This window comes from Micromys minutus, assembly GCF_963924665.1.
Source record: "Micromys minutus genome assembly, chromosome: 23".
Taxonomy (NCBI): domain Eukaryota; kingdom Metazoa; phylum Chordata; class Mammalia; order Rodentia; family Muridae; genus Micromys; species Micromys minutus.
Genome location: NC_137958.1, coordinates 244,309 through 261,103, shown reverse-complemented (window position 1 = coordinate 261,103; position 16,795 = coordinate 244,309). Strand labels below are relative to the sequence as shown.

Here is a 16,795-nt window from a genome sequence, read left to right as displayed (position 1 = left end):
TTAAAGTCTGAACATGCGGGATACGGAATTGATGGAATCCGATGAGGTGCAATCGTTTAGGTCTGGCTGGCTTTCTTCTTTTTAAATCTAGCACAGCACATGCAGATTCATCCATGCTGTTGATAATGACAGCAGTTTTTTCATTGCTGGGGTAAGCTGGGCCAGTCTGTGTTCATTAATTACAGTACTTCTCGGCCATCTTTGGTTATTCTGAGTAGGGCTTCAGTAAGTTCGTGAAGGCTGTCTCTGTGAGCAGAAGTTTCCATTTCTTTAGAATAAAAAGGACAGTTGCTGGGTTGTGTTGGTATCTCCAGATAAATCCTTGGGACGAGCAAACCACCAGCCTTTTCCTCGTCCTCTCTGAGGATGAATCTCTGTCAAGTGCTCCACCCATTCCCATACCGTATCACATCCCTTTTAAATGTCTCCTACTACTGCACAAGCTGGTTTTATCACTCTCCTTTGAATTTGCACACCTTCCATCTGTATTTCAGTTAGTCCTGTCTCCAAGTGAATGAGAAGTGATTTTTTCTGTCTTCCAAGTGATCTCCTGTCACTGGCCATGGATGAGCTCTGTCTGACCCAGGCCTGACCTGCCTACCTCAGCACACCTATCACATGTTCTCCCTCGTCTGCTGCTGCCCTGGTGTATACATGTCTTGTGATGTTAGGTACTGTTATGTGCACAGAAAACAAACACAAAACAAAACAGTGACAAATAAACAAAATGCTTGAAATAGGGCAACACAGACGCAGAAGATGCAGAAGGAAGGTTGTCATGGTTCTTGGCTTCAGGTGTCAGCCCACTGTGGAGAAGATCACTAGAACAATGCAATGCCATTGTAGTGGCTGAGAAACTGAGAAGGGGTGCCTGCCTTCTAGGCTTTCTGCTCCCCCCTTTCTCCATCTGGACCCCTGGCGTGTGAGGTGGTGCCAGTGCATTCCTTCTACTGCTCATGCGTCTCAGTAAGCACCCTGGTAAGAGTGCTCAGTCTCAGTAAGCACCCTGGTAAGAGTGCTCAGTCTCAGTAAGCACCCTGGTAAGAGTGCTCACACCCCACTGTAAGCACAAAGGCCACTTATCCTAGCAAACATTGAGCTGTCAGTCCACTCAAAATTAGCCACCATAGCACCCTGTGCTTTCTTAAGAGTAACTAATGGCTCCCTTTGTGTTTGCCTTCCCTGCACCTTCCTTCTCCCCTCACCCCCTCTGCCTCTTTCTTCTTCCCCTCACTTCTCCCTTTATCCCTCTTCCTCCCAAATGTAAAACAAACAAACAAACATATAAACCCAGGACCTCAAATGTCTCTTTCTAGTCAAAAGATCAAAAGATCATCAACAGAAACTTAAATTGTAACCCTGGCCCCTCACTGAAGATATCACAGTGTGTGGAGGATGGGTTTTGTATATAAGAAAACCTTTTTATTCTGTGTAATAATTTTCTTAACATCATTTAAGTTTTCTGATTTTTGAAGACCTTGGTACATTACTCCATGCTTTAAGATGGCTCCAAGATCCTGTCTTCCCCATATCTGTCCTCAGTCATGGTTTTCCATTACTACATAGGTAACTGGACCCACCTCAGCCCTTTGGCCTCTGCTGACTAGAGCAGGTTTGGTGTTATTTATAGATGGGGTCTAGAGCCTGAAACACTGGTAGACAGGTGTTAGTCACCAAGTCTCTTACAACTGTTGGGAAAAATAGATGGGTGGATGAGTGAACCTCTATTCCTTATAATTTAAGAGACACTTGATAAAATTCTAACAAAAATGACTGAATGACATTAATCTCTCTTAATTTTCCAGGTGATTTTCGAAGTGGTGACCTCTGGACATCAAGGATACCTTGCTATTGATGAAGTTAAGGTGTTAGGACATCCGTGCAGTAAGTATGCTTTCCTTCAGCATTCATCACGGATGAACATTTACATTACAGGCCAAGCATGGAGGGGGCCACGGAGAGAAGCTGTCCTGCCAGTGCAGGCTTGTGCCAGGCTCTGGGTATGGTTCCGGATCCTGGAAGCTCCACCGCGCACAGCTTGTGTGAAAACATAGATCTCTTAGTATCTTTGAAAATGCAAAGCAGGTGTGAGGGACATTTGGACTTCTATTTTCAATATTAGCACAGAATTAAATATGATGGGTTGGCACATTCCATTCCCAAATCGAGAGCATTTCTATCTCTGTCCCAGGTTTTTGTTCCACAGTTCCAAACAGTATGAATTCAGTAGACTTAGGACCTACCCAATATAAAGTGCCTCCTTAGCCATCTGTAAGCACCAGATTTCTCTGTTCCTAGTCTTTACAAATGAGTACTTTAAGAATGTACATGACAAAGGAGCCATTATAGGAAGCAAATGAAAAGCTGGTGAGGTAGCTTAGTGGGTAAACTGAGGCCAAAATGGCAGATACCATAATGGCAAAGAAACTGTCTATACATCTTCCTCCTGGCCCTTGGGAGGTGGCTGCTTGTCTAGGGTCTGGAACTTCTCTACTTCTCCTGGACCTTGTGCCCTTGGTGTTAGATACAAAACCTGGACAGGATCACCAGGAGGAGTCAAGTTCCCATTCACCTCAATCATTTGATACAGTCTGGGGAAGCAGGCATAGCATCCCACTGTCATGAATTCCAGGCCTGAATTTAAACAACAGCAAAAAAAAAAAAAAAAAAAAAAAAAAAAAAAAAAAAAAAAAAAAAAAACCAAAACAAACCAAAACACTAAAGCTATAACCTGTGTGTGTATGTATGTGTATACATGCATGCAGGTATGTCTATGTGTCTATATGCATGTATGTCTCTGTGTGTATATGTATATGTATATATGTGTGTGTGTTTGTATGTGAACACTGTATGTATGTATATATATGAGTGTGCATATATGTATGAACTATGTTTCTCATAAGTATTATATATTCATAATATTAGTTTTTAGCAGTTGTTAGCTTTGCCTTCCATACATTCTAATGGATGATATTCATATTTGTGCATTTTTTGTTCTTCTGTCCCATGAGGTCCATTGGCAGTTGGTTTATGGACCCCACAAATCCATGAGTACTCTGAAGGGGGATAGTCTGTGCACTCTCTTGGGATCTTTGAGTCAACTCTTGCCTACTTTCAATAAGGAGTACAATTTAAAGGCTTTGTAAGAGCAGACAGGACAGGAAGGGGGAGGGGCAATGGTGTGTGCTTGGTAAAAACTCCTCTGTTCCAAATCCACTGTGTTCCTAGTTAGCTGAATCTCCATCTTCCCTATATAGAGTGCTAACTGCAGTCCTGAACAGTTTTCCTTTTCCCTTTCCACATACACTTTTTAAGATCAACCCATGGTGCTCAGTCCTAGGATTGTATCATTGCCTGCACTTACTTTTGAACATTTGGTGCCTCCTCCTCTGTTTTTGTCTATTAAAATTATTGTTGTGGTGCAGCATGTGTGTGTGTCCATGGGGAAAATATATGTATATGCCTAAGAAGCCAGGTTGTTGGAATGTTGGGAGATGCCGTGTTAGATTTATCAGTTGCTTCCAAATTGCAGTGAGAAGTGTCTAAACCAGTTTACATTCCACGGATGGTGCCTGGAAGTTTTATTTCCCCTGCATCTTTTCCCAAAATTGATACTGTCAGGCTTTACATTTTTGGCCATCTGAGCGATGGCAGTCTGCTTTATTTTTAGAACGCCTGGCATGCAAAGAAATTGGCAACTGGCTACATTTCCTGGGTCTCAGCTGATGGCCCCTATCCAAATCACAAAAGAGTGGTTAGATCCGCAGTGTTAAAATGCACAGACTGGCAGGGGGAGCACAGCTTCTCTTCTGGTGCTTGGAGTTAGAATAGGTAGTTAGACCGGCCAGTGCTGTTGGAGCAAGCACTTATGTGGCTGTTATCCCGCGAGGATCTCATGACATAGATGCCTCGTTTTATTGGTGGGGCCTGTGCTCTCTTGGATGTCTTTTTCTTGTTCCGTGCAGGCTGCCTCACGTTTCACATGGATCCACCTTCTTATAAGTGCTCAAAGCTGCCATAATATTTGCCTTTTCCTCTCAATTAGCAAAGCCAGAGGAGGGGTTGGTTCACAAAGAATCTCCTCACTGTTTTTCCCCTGAAAAAGTTAAAAATTAAAAAAGCAAGGCTATCACCAGCTAAAACATCTGAGCAAATTCAGGAAGCAGAATCTAATTATCTGAGTGGGACCTGTGCGAGTCTGTGGTGTCATGGCCTCCAGCTTTGAAAAGTGCCCCAGGATCTGCTAACGCGCATGTTCATGGTTTCTGAGTCACTGTGTAAAGAGCACAGAAAATAACCCCAAACTTGTGCACATTCGCTCATGAGCACTCTGTTGTGCCCTGCCTTCCTGTTTCTTAGAGCAAGCTTTTTGCAGGGCAGATGCTGCTACTGCTGTGGGCACATCGGAACCTGCAGCCAAGGTCACCCAGGGCATCCCAAGTCTTCATCCTGCATTCTTTCTTTCTACCATGGCTCTGGCTAAGAAGGAGACCGTCAGATGTAGCTTCTTGCTTTCTGCTGGGTTCCAGGCTGATGCATAGTTTTCTGTCTCGTGGGCAGTGTTACGGCCTTGTGTGTTCCTGTGGAGTCACCTTCCTGTACCATTAGGGACTTACTGATGTTTCCTCCTCTGAAGATACACACACTCACACCTAATTGGTTTTGTGAGTTGCCTTGGGGGACACACAGTGTAACTGCAGGCTGGTGGCTGAGGTGACGGATGTCGCAGTGGCCCTGTGGAATAGAAGCCATAATTGGCTTTGATGATAGCTCTTCAACAGTTATTTCTTCCTGGAGTCTGTGAGTTTATGGGGAAAACATACAAATAAAAATGGTAAGGACAAAGTCTCAGGTTTGACCTCAGAAAGCTTTATAGGTAATGTTTTGTGAGATCTCTCATCCAGATTGCTAAATAATAATCAAGTTTTTTGAAACTTCGATGCTTGTTAAATTTAGATTCTCAAAGGAGCATAAGTACCCCACATGTAAACGATGTTTTCCACAGGGATAGAGTTGCTGAGTCTTACTGACTTCACCCTAAAGGCTCCTCACATGGGTTTCTGAGCTGCCATTACACAGTTTCTCAATAGTAGTTGGTCTCATATACGAACGCTGTGGCTCATAAAGTCGATGTTAACGTGGCAACAGAAAGATGCAGGATCAGCCTGACAGTGGAGATGACTATAGAGAATCAGCAGCTGTCAGCTTGAGGCCCTTCTAATACACAGATAGTTCTTGCTTTTGGTCTGCACTAAAAGTATATCTTGAATTTGGCTCAGGATTCCCAGTGTGGAAAAACCGTGCATGTTGTCAGCTCTGTAGAAACGTTCTCTGTTTAAAGACAGCATGAGCTATGCAAGCTATGTATCTGCCAATTTTCTGTTGGACCTCATTCTGTGTGGCAAGTTCTCATTGCAGATCAGGCTGTCCTTGAATTCACAATTCTTAGACTCCAGTACCTACCTCCAGTGCCTGCTGTATGAGCATGTGTGCCAACTGGAACTCTGTGGGCATTGCCATCTCATCCCCTGGAATATTTGTATGTATTGTCAACAGTAGCTACTTTAGCAGACTTATTTTGATACAGTTTACATGCCCTCCAAATTCATCATGTAAAAAATGGTTGAGTTATTGGTTATATTTTCATCCCCACTGCAGCTGAGTGTGAGTGATAGATTAAAGGCAGAACCAGGAGATGTGGATAGATTATAGTCAGAATACAGAAGCACTGCCCAAACTTACCTCTGTGTGTGAACATGAGGTGCATATGAAACATAAATGAAGTTCATGCTCACACTCAAACCCCATCTCCAAGACACCGCTTACATGAATGCAAATACTAAAAATCTGACTATTCAAAAATTAAAAACACTTTGGTCTCAATATTTCAAAGAAGAGATCCTTAACCTACATCACTGGATTAAGTATCTATTCTGATAACCACTCTTGAATTATTTACTGGGAAACAGTAAATCTAAATAATTAAACGAATTGATTTCTTTGATTCTGGGGAGTTCATTTGTGACCATGTTAAAATTCAGAGCATGCTTGCCAGTTCAGCATTTGCCAGTGTTTACTGGGCAGTTCTGGCTCTTCTGTTGGCAGTGCCTCCTGGCTTGTGACAGCGGCCAGGAGAGAGAGAGGCTTGTTCTCGGGTTATTCTGGCTGTCTTGCACACTGGGCACACGTCTCCTTCATGTCAGCCTTTGCCATCACATGAAGATGAAAATGTAAATAAGAAGGCGGGGCCTTCTCGTTTTCAGTTCCCCTTCAATTTACACTTTGATCTTACCAATTATTCCTCTCTGATTCTGTTGCTGGGATGTTGGTGCAGGCTTTGAAGAATCAATAGGAATGAAACATCTTGAGGGGATTTGTGTCTTGGTCAGTGATAACCCATGCCTTTGGGATCAAAGGCTGATTGGGGAAATCAATTAATATTTGAGAACTTTGCTCCTTGTACAAGCAACGGGATTCAGGAGGAAGGAGGGGGAGGCTGAGAGGAAGTAAGTCTGTTTGTTAGTCATGAAAGACTGAATTTGTAGAACTCCTGCAGATTTCACAAGGATCTGGTGGAACATTTTGAAAGGGGCCATGGGAAATAAATGGGCCTATAAATTTGGAGAGAGGGGGAAATGTTTCTTTTTGAATATGAGATGGGTTAGAATTTCCATTCTGAAGGTGCTATGCCTGAAATTCCAATTAGTTTCACAAAGCTGGGCCTTCCAGCTCAGCGTGAGTCCTAAACTTTGCTGGCCAGAGAGACTTTTTTCTTGAGCCTTCCCCACGTTCCCAGGATAGGTCAGTTGTTTTAAACAGAACGGAGCTTTTTGAGGGCTCAGTACACAGAATATATTACTTGAATCATCTTTTAAAATTTTTATCCCACTCCTCTAAATGAGTATTTTAAACAGAAAAGTTTGAATGATATTTTACAAAGAAAACTTGCCATGAAGGCTTGTGTGTGTGAGGACTTGCCCTTTATTTAGAGGTGTTGATATCTGAACACTGTGGGACCCACCTTAACCACTTGCCCACTGAAAATGGTTCACGACCTAGAGAGTCGGGGTCTCCTGAAAGTGTGGAATAGCACCTCACCTTGGTGTTTATTGAAAACCAAGCTTACACAATCAGCAGAAACTTACTGGAGTAAGCTGACCTTGGAAGTAGAATGTCACCATTTTTTGTCTTCTCCATCCTGGTGGATGAGTTTCTCTTCTGCATCCAGGACCACTATCTTTCCTTTGAAGTTATGACTTTACCTGATCCCCGCTTGAGGTGTAGCTTTTGATGATAGCCAGATGCCATCCCCATTCCCTCTGGCAGCCTGCGTTTCCACCATGGCATCTCTGCTACTTCACAGATTAAAGGCAGTTGGTTATCCAAGGGCAAGGCACTCTACAATACAATCCAGACCAACATCAATGCTTTAGGTCCACATCTTTCTCTACAAGCAATAGTATACCCTTATAGTCTCTGAGAAGACACATTGGGGTGGGGGAAGCTCTCAGTAGAAAGAAGTAACTTCCAATGCAATAAACCACTTAAGGGATTGTGTTACAAATAAAAGTCAAGAGGATCAGACAGTCCTGTTTTTGATCTCCAGATTATATGTTGCCACCAACATCAATAGTTACGGTGAAGCCCTGTCTCTCCTATTGCAGACAGTAGGTGTTGGCAACATAGCCCTTTAAGAAGCATTCTTCCCAAACACCCTTGATCAACAAGGATGAAGACAGATAGAACATTATCAATGGAATCAGCAAGAAGGCCGCTGCTCAAATGTTTTACTATTTTTAAGTGGTTATCAGACAGAGCAAAGTGAAGAGTTCATTACTTTCTCAAGAGAAACTATGGAAGTTAACTCAGGTTTTTGGGAAGGGATACGCGGAAGAGCTTTCTCGGATCCTCTAGATGAAGATGTAAAGTGGTATGAGCTTAATCAGACAGAGTTTGACATCTCTAATTTTAGTTGATTTGAGTTGGTTTTGTTTGCTTTTTGACTTAGTCATTTAATTCCTAAAAATGCAACATAAAGAAAAATGGAAAAGTCTGTATAAGAATTTAATCACTAACGTTCATGTTGATCTTCTGAGTAATGAAAAGAAATGCAGGTATTCATGGGTACAGGACCGCTGTAGTACACATGCTCATCTCTGAGGTGTAGACTAGTCTTTTCTATCAGCTCTAGTGACATTAGGGGCTGGATAGCTCTGCTTATGGTGACCTCCTAGGTCATCCTGGGAGGATCAATGAGAACTCAGCCTAGTTATGCTATTTCAGAGATGAAAAAGAGAAATTATTGTTTAAGTATCTCATACCTGTGCTTTCATAGTTTGACAAAGAACATATTTGAATAACCCATCCTTGCCCTTCCAGAATGACCCTGAGGATGTATGGTAAATAATTAGTCAATGGAATTTTTGTCCAGGATGCTGCAAATTAAGTATGCCTTAGATGCTTGTAATTTGCGCTCCAGTAGTCCTGTAGCAGTAGACGGGTCATGGTCTGTGTCTCGTGGTGCTAGTAGGAAAGGCTGGGTTGGGAAGGCCTGGGCCCTCTTCTACATCTTAACACTGCAGGGGAAAGGGATGCACAGGGCTCTGTGCATTCAGTTCTTCAGTGTGCTCTTTGGTGGAGAGAACTGAGTAGTCGTTTGTAAGGAAAGCCAAAGGGATCTGGAGATATTTGATAGCCTGGACAAGAAAGGTCTAGAGAGGAAAAGGGCAAGAGAGCTGGAAGATCAGAAGACAGGCAGAAGAGGTGAGGGATGGATATAGGGTACCACGGATGAGAGGGACACTTCCCTTAGCTCTTACTATTGAAAAGACACAGTTCTGTACACAGTCCAGGACAAACAAGACATGCAGCTAATCTTGTATGATATAAACTACCTGATTTTTGTAAGTGGTTATTTATAAGATGAAACAGCCCCATTTCTGATTTTGTCTTTATTATGAGCATGGCAGTAAAACTTTTGTTTACGGAAAGAACAGCACTGAGGCACACACACCCATTTTACCATGTGTCTGTCTGTGCTATAGCTTCTCTTAAAATGCATCCCTAATAAATCCCATAAAACATGGTTAAAATAATTTCCCAAAAATTATTGGTAATTTTACATATCCACTTAAGGGTTTCTGTATAATATCCTCTTTTCCCTCCCTTCTAGAATGTATTTTTAAAGCATTCATTCTTAAGAGAGAATTAGTCCCTTTTCTCTAAGGAAACACACTTTTTCTCTCCCTGGAATGTCTTTCAAAACTGCTTCTTTTCATCTGCTATTTCCATATATGTATGTGATGCTTATGACACTTAGCATTAGTAATTCTTATTTTACAATGACAATTAAATAATGAACATGTGGTAACCGTGTTCATATATCCAGCATTCCATTCACCAATACATTTTATGAATACACTATTTTCGAACCCTGGATGCGTGTTTGTAGTAACAAAAATCAGTTACATGTCAAAAGAATATACTTATCAACAGATACAAGTATATTTAATATTCTTGGGAGAATATGAAGCCAGGATATAGACACTTAAATACTTCATTTTACTTAGTTACCAAGAAGATTCTGGAAGCCACATTAGGCAAATTTAGAAAAAAAATTAGTAAAATGAAAGTTGTCAGAATGACTCGCTGATTTAAATCAAGTTTATTTTTATGATCTTAAATATCTACCAAATGTGACATCAATTTATATGAGTAATAAGACAAACTGGAATTCTGCCATAGTTTATCACACTCATATTGCTAACTCAGCAGGTTTACTTATTAATTTGTATTTTTACAATTTAACCAACAGCATGAAAGCAGTCTCATTTACCACATGGCTAAGTCATGTGACCTAGGACATTTGAATTCTTATCTAAGAGCTGCCTTGCCCAGTAGTCCTGATGGGGTTCTGCTGCTAATTTGGTGATGCCATCTAGAAGAGGGGACCGGTCACATATATATAATTGCCTATAGCTATCTATGTGCGTCAGTGAATACATGCAAAAGTGTCATTGTAAGTTTTGTCCATGAATCGGGTATAAACACACACATGCACGCATGCACACAGGCATGCACACATGCACACACATACCTACTACTTATTGGATATATGTACACAAAAGTCAATTCTTCCCTTTGTTTTACTTTATGTTCTCATCTAAACCGTTTTAGTCAGATAAGAGAAGTTACTACTTGCTCAATATAAGAGCTAACGTTTTTTCATTAATCTTTTCCTGTGTGACATGTGCTCCTTTACAACTGTGAGCTAAATTTTATCTCTAATTAGCCTTTTATTTTCAACCTCAGACAGTTGTGCTTGGGGGCATCTCTGAGTCCATTGAGAGACTATGAGGTATTAGGTAAGGGTTCCATTTTCCCTAGCTCATGGAAAATCAGCAATGGAGGAGAGTTTGGGGGAGGAGCCCCATTGAGTTTTGTGGAAGAAGCTGTGTAGGATCTAAACACTCCTTAGTAAATTACAACAGCAAGAGTAGTGTGCTGAGAAGATGTGAAGTGATATGCAGTCAACAAGGATGTGAGAAGGGGCCACTCAGTCACCCTGAACTTCCTGAGAGGATTCTAGAAAAAAAAGTCAGGACCTCAGTCCAAGCAGAAGCTCTCAGTTTGAAAGCGCCCTCTAAAGGAGAAAAGTAGGAGACTGACTTGGGTCTAGGGAGTGTGTGCACTCAACACACTCATGAGTGTTCACCCTTTACACAAAAGTGTGCCAGAAGCTTCCCAGAAGGTGAGGTCCATGTCTCAAAGATAGTTTGGGAAATGAAAGAAGGAACCCAGACTGTGAAAAGACCACAGCATAGATGGTTGAGAAAAGATGGGGGAATTTCCTGGACAAGATACTTCCTGCAGACTTGATGGAACCCCAGTGGGCTGGCAAATAGCATGCCTGTGTTCTAGTTTCCATAACAATCTGACTAAAAGCAACATAGGAAAAGAGGGTTTATTCCACCTTGTATTTCCTGGTCACTGTCATTCCTTGGGGGAAGTGAGGGTGGAGTGCATGGGAAGTATGGCATGTGGCAGGAGCCAGAGGCATTTTGGCATGCTATCTAGTTCACTCTGGCTGGATCATTGGCCTGTGCTTAGATAGCTTTCTGATTAGTGCAGGACTACCTGTCTAGGCATGGGGCTGCCCATAGTGGGCTGTACCCTCTGTTCATTGAGTAATAATGAAGGCAGTCCCACATAGATATGTCCACAAGCCAATCTGATCAAGTCAGTTTCCCAACTAAAGCTCTACTTGGATGATACTAAGCTGCATCAAGTTTATAATTAAGGCTGACCCAAGACAATTAGAGTACCACCTATATGTTCTCTGATCATAAGTTATGCCTCTATGAATGGCTCGCTGCATCAGGCCAGCTCATACTGTGGTCTGTCAGCCTGTTAAAACTCCATTGTTGTTATTAGAGAAATTTGGCTCTCCAAGGTTAACGTATATTGGGTGCTTCCCTCCCATTTGAACCCAGCCCCTGCTTTCCATGGCTCATGTCTTCTCTGTGCTCAGTTTCCCCTTCACTAGCAGCAAAGATCTGTTTAAAGGAGAGCTGTCCTCCACGTGACAGCTGTTCTCAGGTGTTTGTATCCTCTAAACATGCCTAGAATATCATGATTGTGTGACTCCAGATAACCAGATCACTAAGCCAGAGCTTACCAATTAAGAACAGCAACTACTGCCTTCTCTGGCTGCCTTCCTCTCAGCTGTGCCTTTACAGGAAGAATTGGACACTTGAAGTAAATGTCTGACCAAAGGGTTTTCATATTTTCTTGTAATCAAGAGCTGTGCTCAAGGCTGATGTATACATATTCTCATGTAGACCTTTATAGGTTCCTTGCTTCTAAGACCTTGGGAGATGTTGTTGTTGTTGTTGTTGTTGTTGTTATGCTATTTATATGGGATTGCAGATTTCTCTTGGAGAGCCCATCTGCTGTATTCTTGGTTGTTACCTTGATGGTGGCAGAAGACAGCTGCTGGAAGACCTGTGTGCTCTGCCAAGCAAAATGTCTGCATTCTAATGGGTGACGCCTCACCATTAGAAGAGACCCCCAAGAAGGGTGAACAGGGGGAAAATCTGCCTCATGACTTGGAAAGGAGACTTTCAGAAGCAGTTTTGACAGCGATGAGAAAGGGTAACCATGAAGAACTGTGGAGAGTGTCCCTTGTTGCTGGCAGATGAGTCCAGGGGAAGACAGGAAGGAAGGAAGGCTGTGACAAGGCTGGGATCTTGTTGTACCCACATTGGGCACCACCTATTGCAGTAAATATTAAAAAATAATAATGGTTAATCTCTTTTCCGACCCTGAGGTTTCACTCCTCAGGCCCGACCCTGATACAGAGCCGCGTGCACCCCTGGAGCCTGGTTCAAGCCACCTCGGTCCAACTCTTCCTCGAAACTCCCTTCTCTTGGCAGTTTACTACCATCTGTTCTCCACCTATGTCCTGGGGTATTTCTGTACCCCAAAATCCTACACAAACACAGCTCTACAGCCTGATAGCTTTTCATACAGGTTTATATGTTCAACTCTCAATCCACAAACCCTCTACACAACAAGATTACATCAAATAGACAAAGATACAAACTGCCCTTTATATAAGATGCTAGACCTATAAAATCCTTAATGTTCATAGCTATTTAATGCCAATTAATATCACCTGGGTCTAGCTGGTCCTTGGGAAACTCCATGTTGCCACGACGACCTTCACCCTCTGTCCTCTGACCTCTCATCCTCTGACCTCTTAGACCTCCCTCCTCTTCACCTACTCCGCCCCACCCAGTCACTGACTTTCCTTTATTTTACTAATTAAAATGGGAAAGTTAAGTTGGAGTCATGTGACTAGGCAGCCCTTCTTGAGGAAGTTATTTTATTAACATTAAAATACAAACAGCTTCAGGATAATCTACAGGATCTGAAGAGAGCAGTTTCCTTTGTGGAGAGGGCCTGAAGACTTCTCTCTGAGTTAATGCGGGGTGCATGGGGGTGCATTGAAAGAATTGTGGTCCTTGGGCTGCTCACATAAGGTGGATCTAGGAGCTCTTCCTCCGTTTAGACTGTAGGTTTCTTTCACACATGCCTAAGAGTCACAGGAGGGTTGATCTGCTGGGACCAGTTGCAAAAGAAGCATGTGATAGAGTTAAGAACTGACCTTTGTCCACTCCCCTGGGGACAGAGGACTGAGGCACCATCTCATTTTTGCACTGGTATTCATATGGGAAGATAGACTGTTTTAGAGATATTTTCAGTTATTGAAATAAGTTTGCATGTTGAGTATCCATTACCTAAACCACTTAGGAACAATCGTGTGGGAATCTCTTTAATGATTTTATAGTGTCTTTGAATAATCATAATTGTGGGAATGAATCATGAGTAGAAATGTGGAATTCATGTTTGTTTATCTTTCATGTGTATCACCTAGAGGTTTATACACATTTCATATATCATACAGGTTTCCTGTACTGTGCACAGATATTTAGTGCTTGTGTGCTTGGCTTATACCCAGCCTGTCTGAGTTGTATAATTTTCTATTATATGATGTTGACTCTTAAAAATAATTTAGATTTTTCAGATGAGGGTGTTAATCTAATTTTCTCCCCCCCCCCCCCGTGTGTGTGTGTATGTATGTGTGTGTGTGTGTTTGTGTGTGTGTGTGTGTGTGTGTGAAATCTCAGTAGTCTTTTTGCTTTTTATTTACATTGGTACAATTGCTATAATTTTTATGTAGTAAAAATTTATGGAGGCAAAGGTGAGGGAGCAAAGGTGGAAGAAAAGAATTCTGTGGCAGCAGTTGAAACCTCAAGCAAACAGCTCTAAAGGTTAAATGTCACCACTGTGAGCCCACTGTGGGAAGGCAGTGACACCAAGCTCTACCTGCCCTTGTTATCACAGTCACCGAAGGTCCCAGGACAAACTGAGAGAATGCTAGGGCTTTGTGGAAGGACAGTAGTTCCACAGGGACTGTGTGGGGCAGGAACTGTTGAGGCAGGCAGAGAAGATGGAGGAGGGCAGCCTAGTGATCTGCTCTGGGCTTTGGACATGGAAATTCTTGCTTGTCAAGTCTCCCTATATGAGAAACATAGAACTTGTAAGAATGTTTCCTGGAAAAGCCTCTGACACTTAAAACTCGAGGGCTCCCTTTTTGATTTAAGAAAAATGGGGGGAGGGGTTCTGGTGCCCCTGGAACAAGGTAGGAAAGATGTTTGACTTAGGTAAGCTTTTCAGATGTCTTCAAAGACCAAAGAATTATGTTATTCTAGAGTAAGGAGTGATTTCGATTGAGTCAGTGAGGCTTTCTTAGAATTGGAAGTTAATAAATTAATACCAAACAAGAGCAGTCCATCATTATGCTGCTCCGAGAGGGCCTATTTCGAACATTCCGCATACTAAGCATGGTGAATGCCGTGAATTATCGCTGGCCTCCAATAATAATGAGTTTTTCCTGTGCTGCTGGTGTAACATCCATTGTTCTTTGTTTGCAATGCTGGGGCTCATATGACTGTCAGTTTATAGTCACTGGGTCCCCAGACTAGGACCACATCCTTCAAAACAGTGTGTGCACAGGCCTGAAGACCCACTGGCAAGGAGGGGAAGCTTGAAGGCGTAATGAATCCGTTCTGCTTATCCTGCCTTATCTGCCCCACCCACAGAACTCAGCAGCCACCTCCTTCTTGCTCTGGCCTCTTTCCCTGCCTTTGAATATGTCATAGCAATAGGAGAGTCTTTTCGTGACTAACGTGCGAGGCATGACTAAGTCTAGTTCCTGGCACCTGTGTGAAGCACGGTGCGGACATCAGTGTGAGCTCCTCTGACTGAGCACAGGTTCTTTGTGGATACAGCTGTTTCATATTGACAAATGCCTCAGGAGACTGCACTGCTTAGCGTTTGGAATCATTTGGATTTCTTGAATTAGAAATAAGGAATCAGCAAAATGTTCCCGGCCCGGGCAGGCCCAGCGTCATCCACAGTGTGTCTATTGGGATAGTATTTTTGGTAGCAGGGAAATATTACAGAGGGAATGTTGCATACCAATTAGTTGTATTAAAATATATATTATGCACAGTTCTGTATTTGGGTTTCAGAGTTTCCTTGACAACATCATTTAACTTCTTACTGTTCTTTTCACATTGCGAGCATAAATATCTAATATGTTTTTGTTCAAAACATCAATTAGGCGTCAGCATAATCTTTATTAATACAGATCTGTTATTACAAGGAGACTGCTGAGCTACTGTAATTTGCACAGCAGGAACAATGAAATATCTTCTCTTTTGCTTCTATCCCAGATTGCCTGGCTTTTCTTCTTCTTCTTCTTCTTCTTCTTCTTCTTCTTCTTCTTCTTCTTCTTCTTCTTCTTCTTCTTCTTCTTCTTCTTCTTCTTCTTCTTCTTCTTCTTCTTCTCTCTCTCTCTCTCTCTCTCTCTCTCTCTCTCTCTCTCTCTCTCTCTCACTCTCTCATTCCACAGAACACACACACACACACACCAAAAACCCATGATACCCTTTCAAATAACATTTCAAAGCAAAAACATTCTGCTCACCAGATGAGCTATGGGAAGGTCCCAAGTAGGAAAGGTATCTACTAGTTACGAGTGGGTGCTCTAATTGCAGGTCCCCTTTTAATTTGTTGATTTCTTTTTCCTCATGTAGCAAGAACTCCCCACTTCCTGCGGATTCAGAATGTGGAGGTCAATGCCGGCCAGTTTGCCACCTTCCAGTGCAGCGCAATAGGCAGAGCAGTGGCTGGAGACCGGCTCTGGCTGCAGGTATGTGTGTGCACACCCTCCACTGTCCTGGAGGACAGACACATCGTCCTGGAGGAGGGACTGGAGACACCAAAGCATTTCCTGTTCTAAAACCTTCTCCCCACATCAGTTAGATCTCCAGACTTCCAAGTTACTGCCCGAGTTCTGCCATTTTCTCATCTTTCTAGAATTCCCGTTTCTCTTACTGCTCTTTCTCAGTAATTTCCTTTGAGAGGTTTTGTCAAATTAGACTTAGCAAAGAATCATAAGTTCTAAACTATAATGCCTTTCCTTCCTAAAGAAAGAGAACCAAGGAATCCTCCCCCATGTCTGTCTGTATGTCTGTCTGTCTGTCTATCTCTGCTGTTGCTCCTTCTCTGTCTCCCCACCCCCAATGTCTCTCTGCCTCTCTCCCTATCCCAACAGCCTCCCTCTGTCTCTGTTGCTCTCTGTTTCCCCCTATCTCCTTCTATCTCTTTCAGGCTCCTCAATTTCCCCGCCTCCCTCTGCCTCTCAGTCTCTACACACACACACACACACACACACACACACACACACACACACACACACACACACACATACACGAAGAGCAGAAAGCTTGCTTTGTAGACTTTCCTGTAAGCTTGTAAGCTGAATTTCTAAATAATTTATATCAGGAATTCATGTGGAAATGAATAGGACCTCTTTTAATTTCAAGCATTTAAGTTAGGCATGCGTCCTCAAATTAATCATGGTACTTGGGGCCTCAGCCCTGTACATTCTGTATACAGACAGTTCCTTGAGCCTGTGCCTACCCTAAGGAGTTGGGGCAGACTGAGTGGATGCCAGTGACCTTCTACCCACAGAATGCCACTCACCTTCTTTGAGGTATACTTTTAGAGATGGCTGGTGGTCTTTGCTGAGCTCCAATCACAGAACTTGTTTCTTTTAGGTTTGCTATACCTCTCATTCCTCAAATCTAGAGCACTTTACCCGCTGCTTTGCTTCTTTTTGTTCTTTGCAGAGTTTCAGTTGTTTGTTTTGCAGTGCTGGGAT

General features: G+C 42.5%; 1 protein-coding gene across 1 annotated transcript in view; it reads left to right on the top strand.

Annotated features, from left to right (window-relative positions):
• Positions 1-16,795, top strand: part of PTPRM (protein tyrosine phosphatase receptor type M) — a gene marked incomplete at its 3' end in the record, with an annotated part of 489,137 nt that overhangs the window by 245,598 nt on the left and 226,744 nt on the right. The window contains exons 4-5 of the mRNA XM_080936340.1: positions 1,806-1,884; positions 15,666-15,781. Of these exons, the coding sequence (XP_080792466.1) occupies positions 1,806-1,884; positions 15,666-15,781 (195 nt within the window). The remainder of the gene's footprint in view (positions 1-1,805; positions 1,885-15,665; positions 15,782-16,795) is intronic.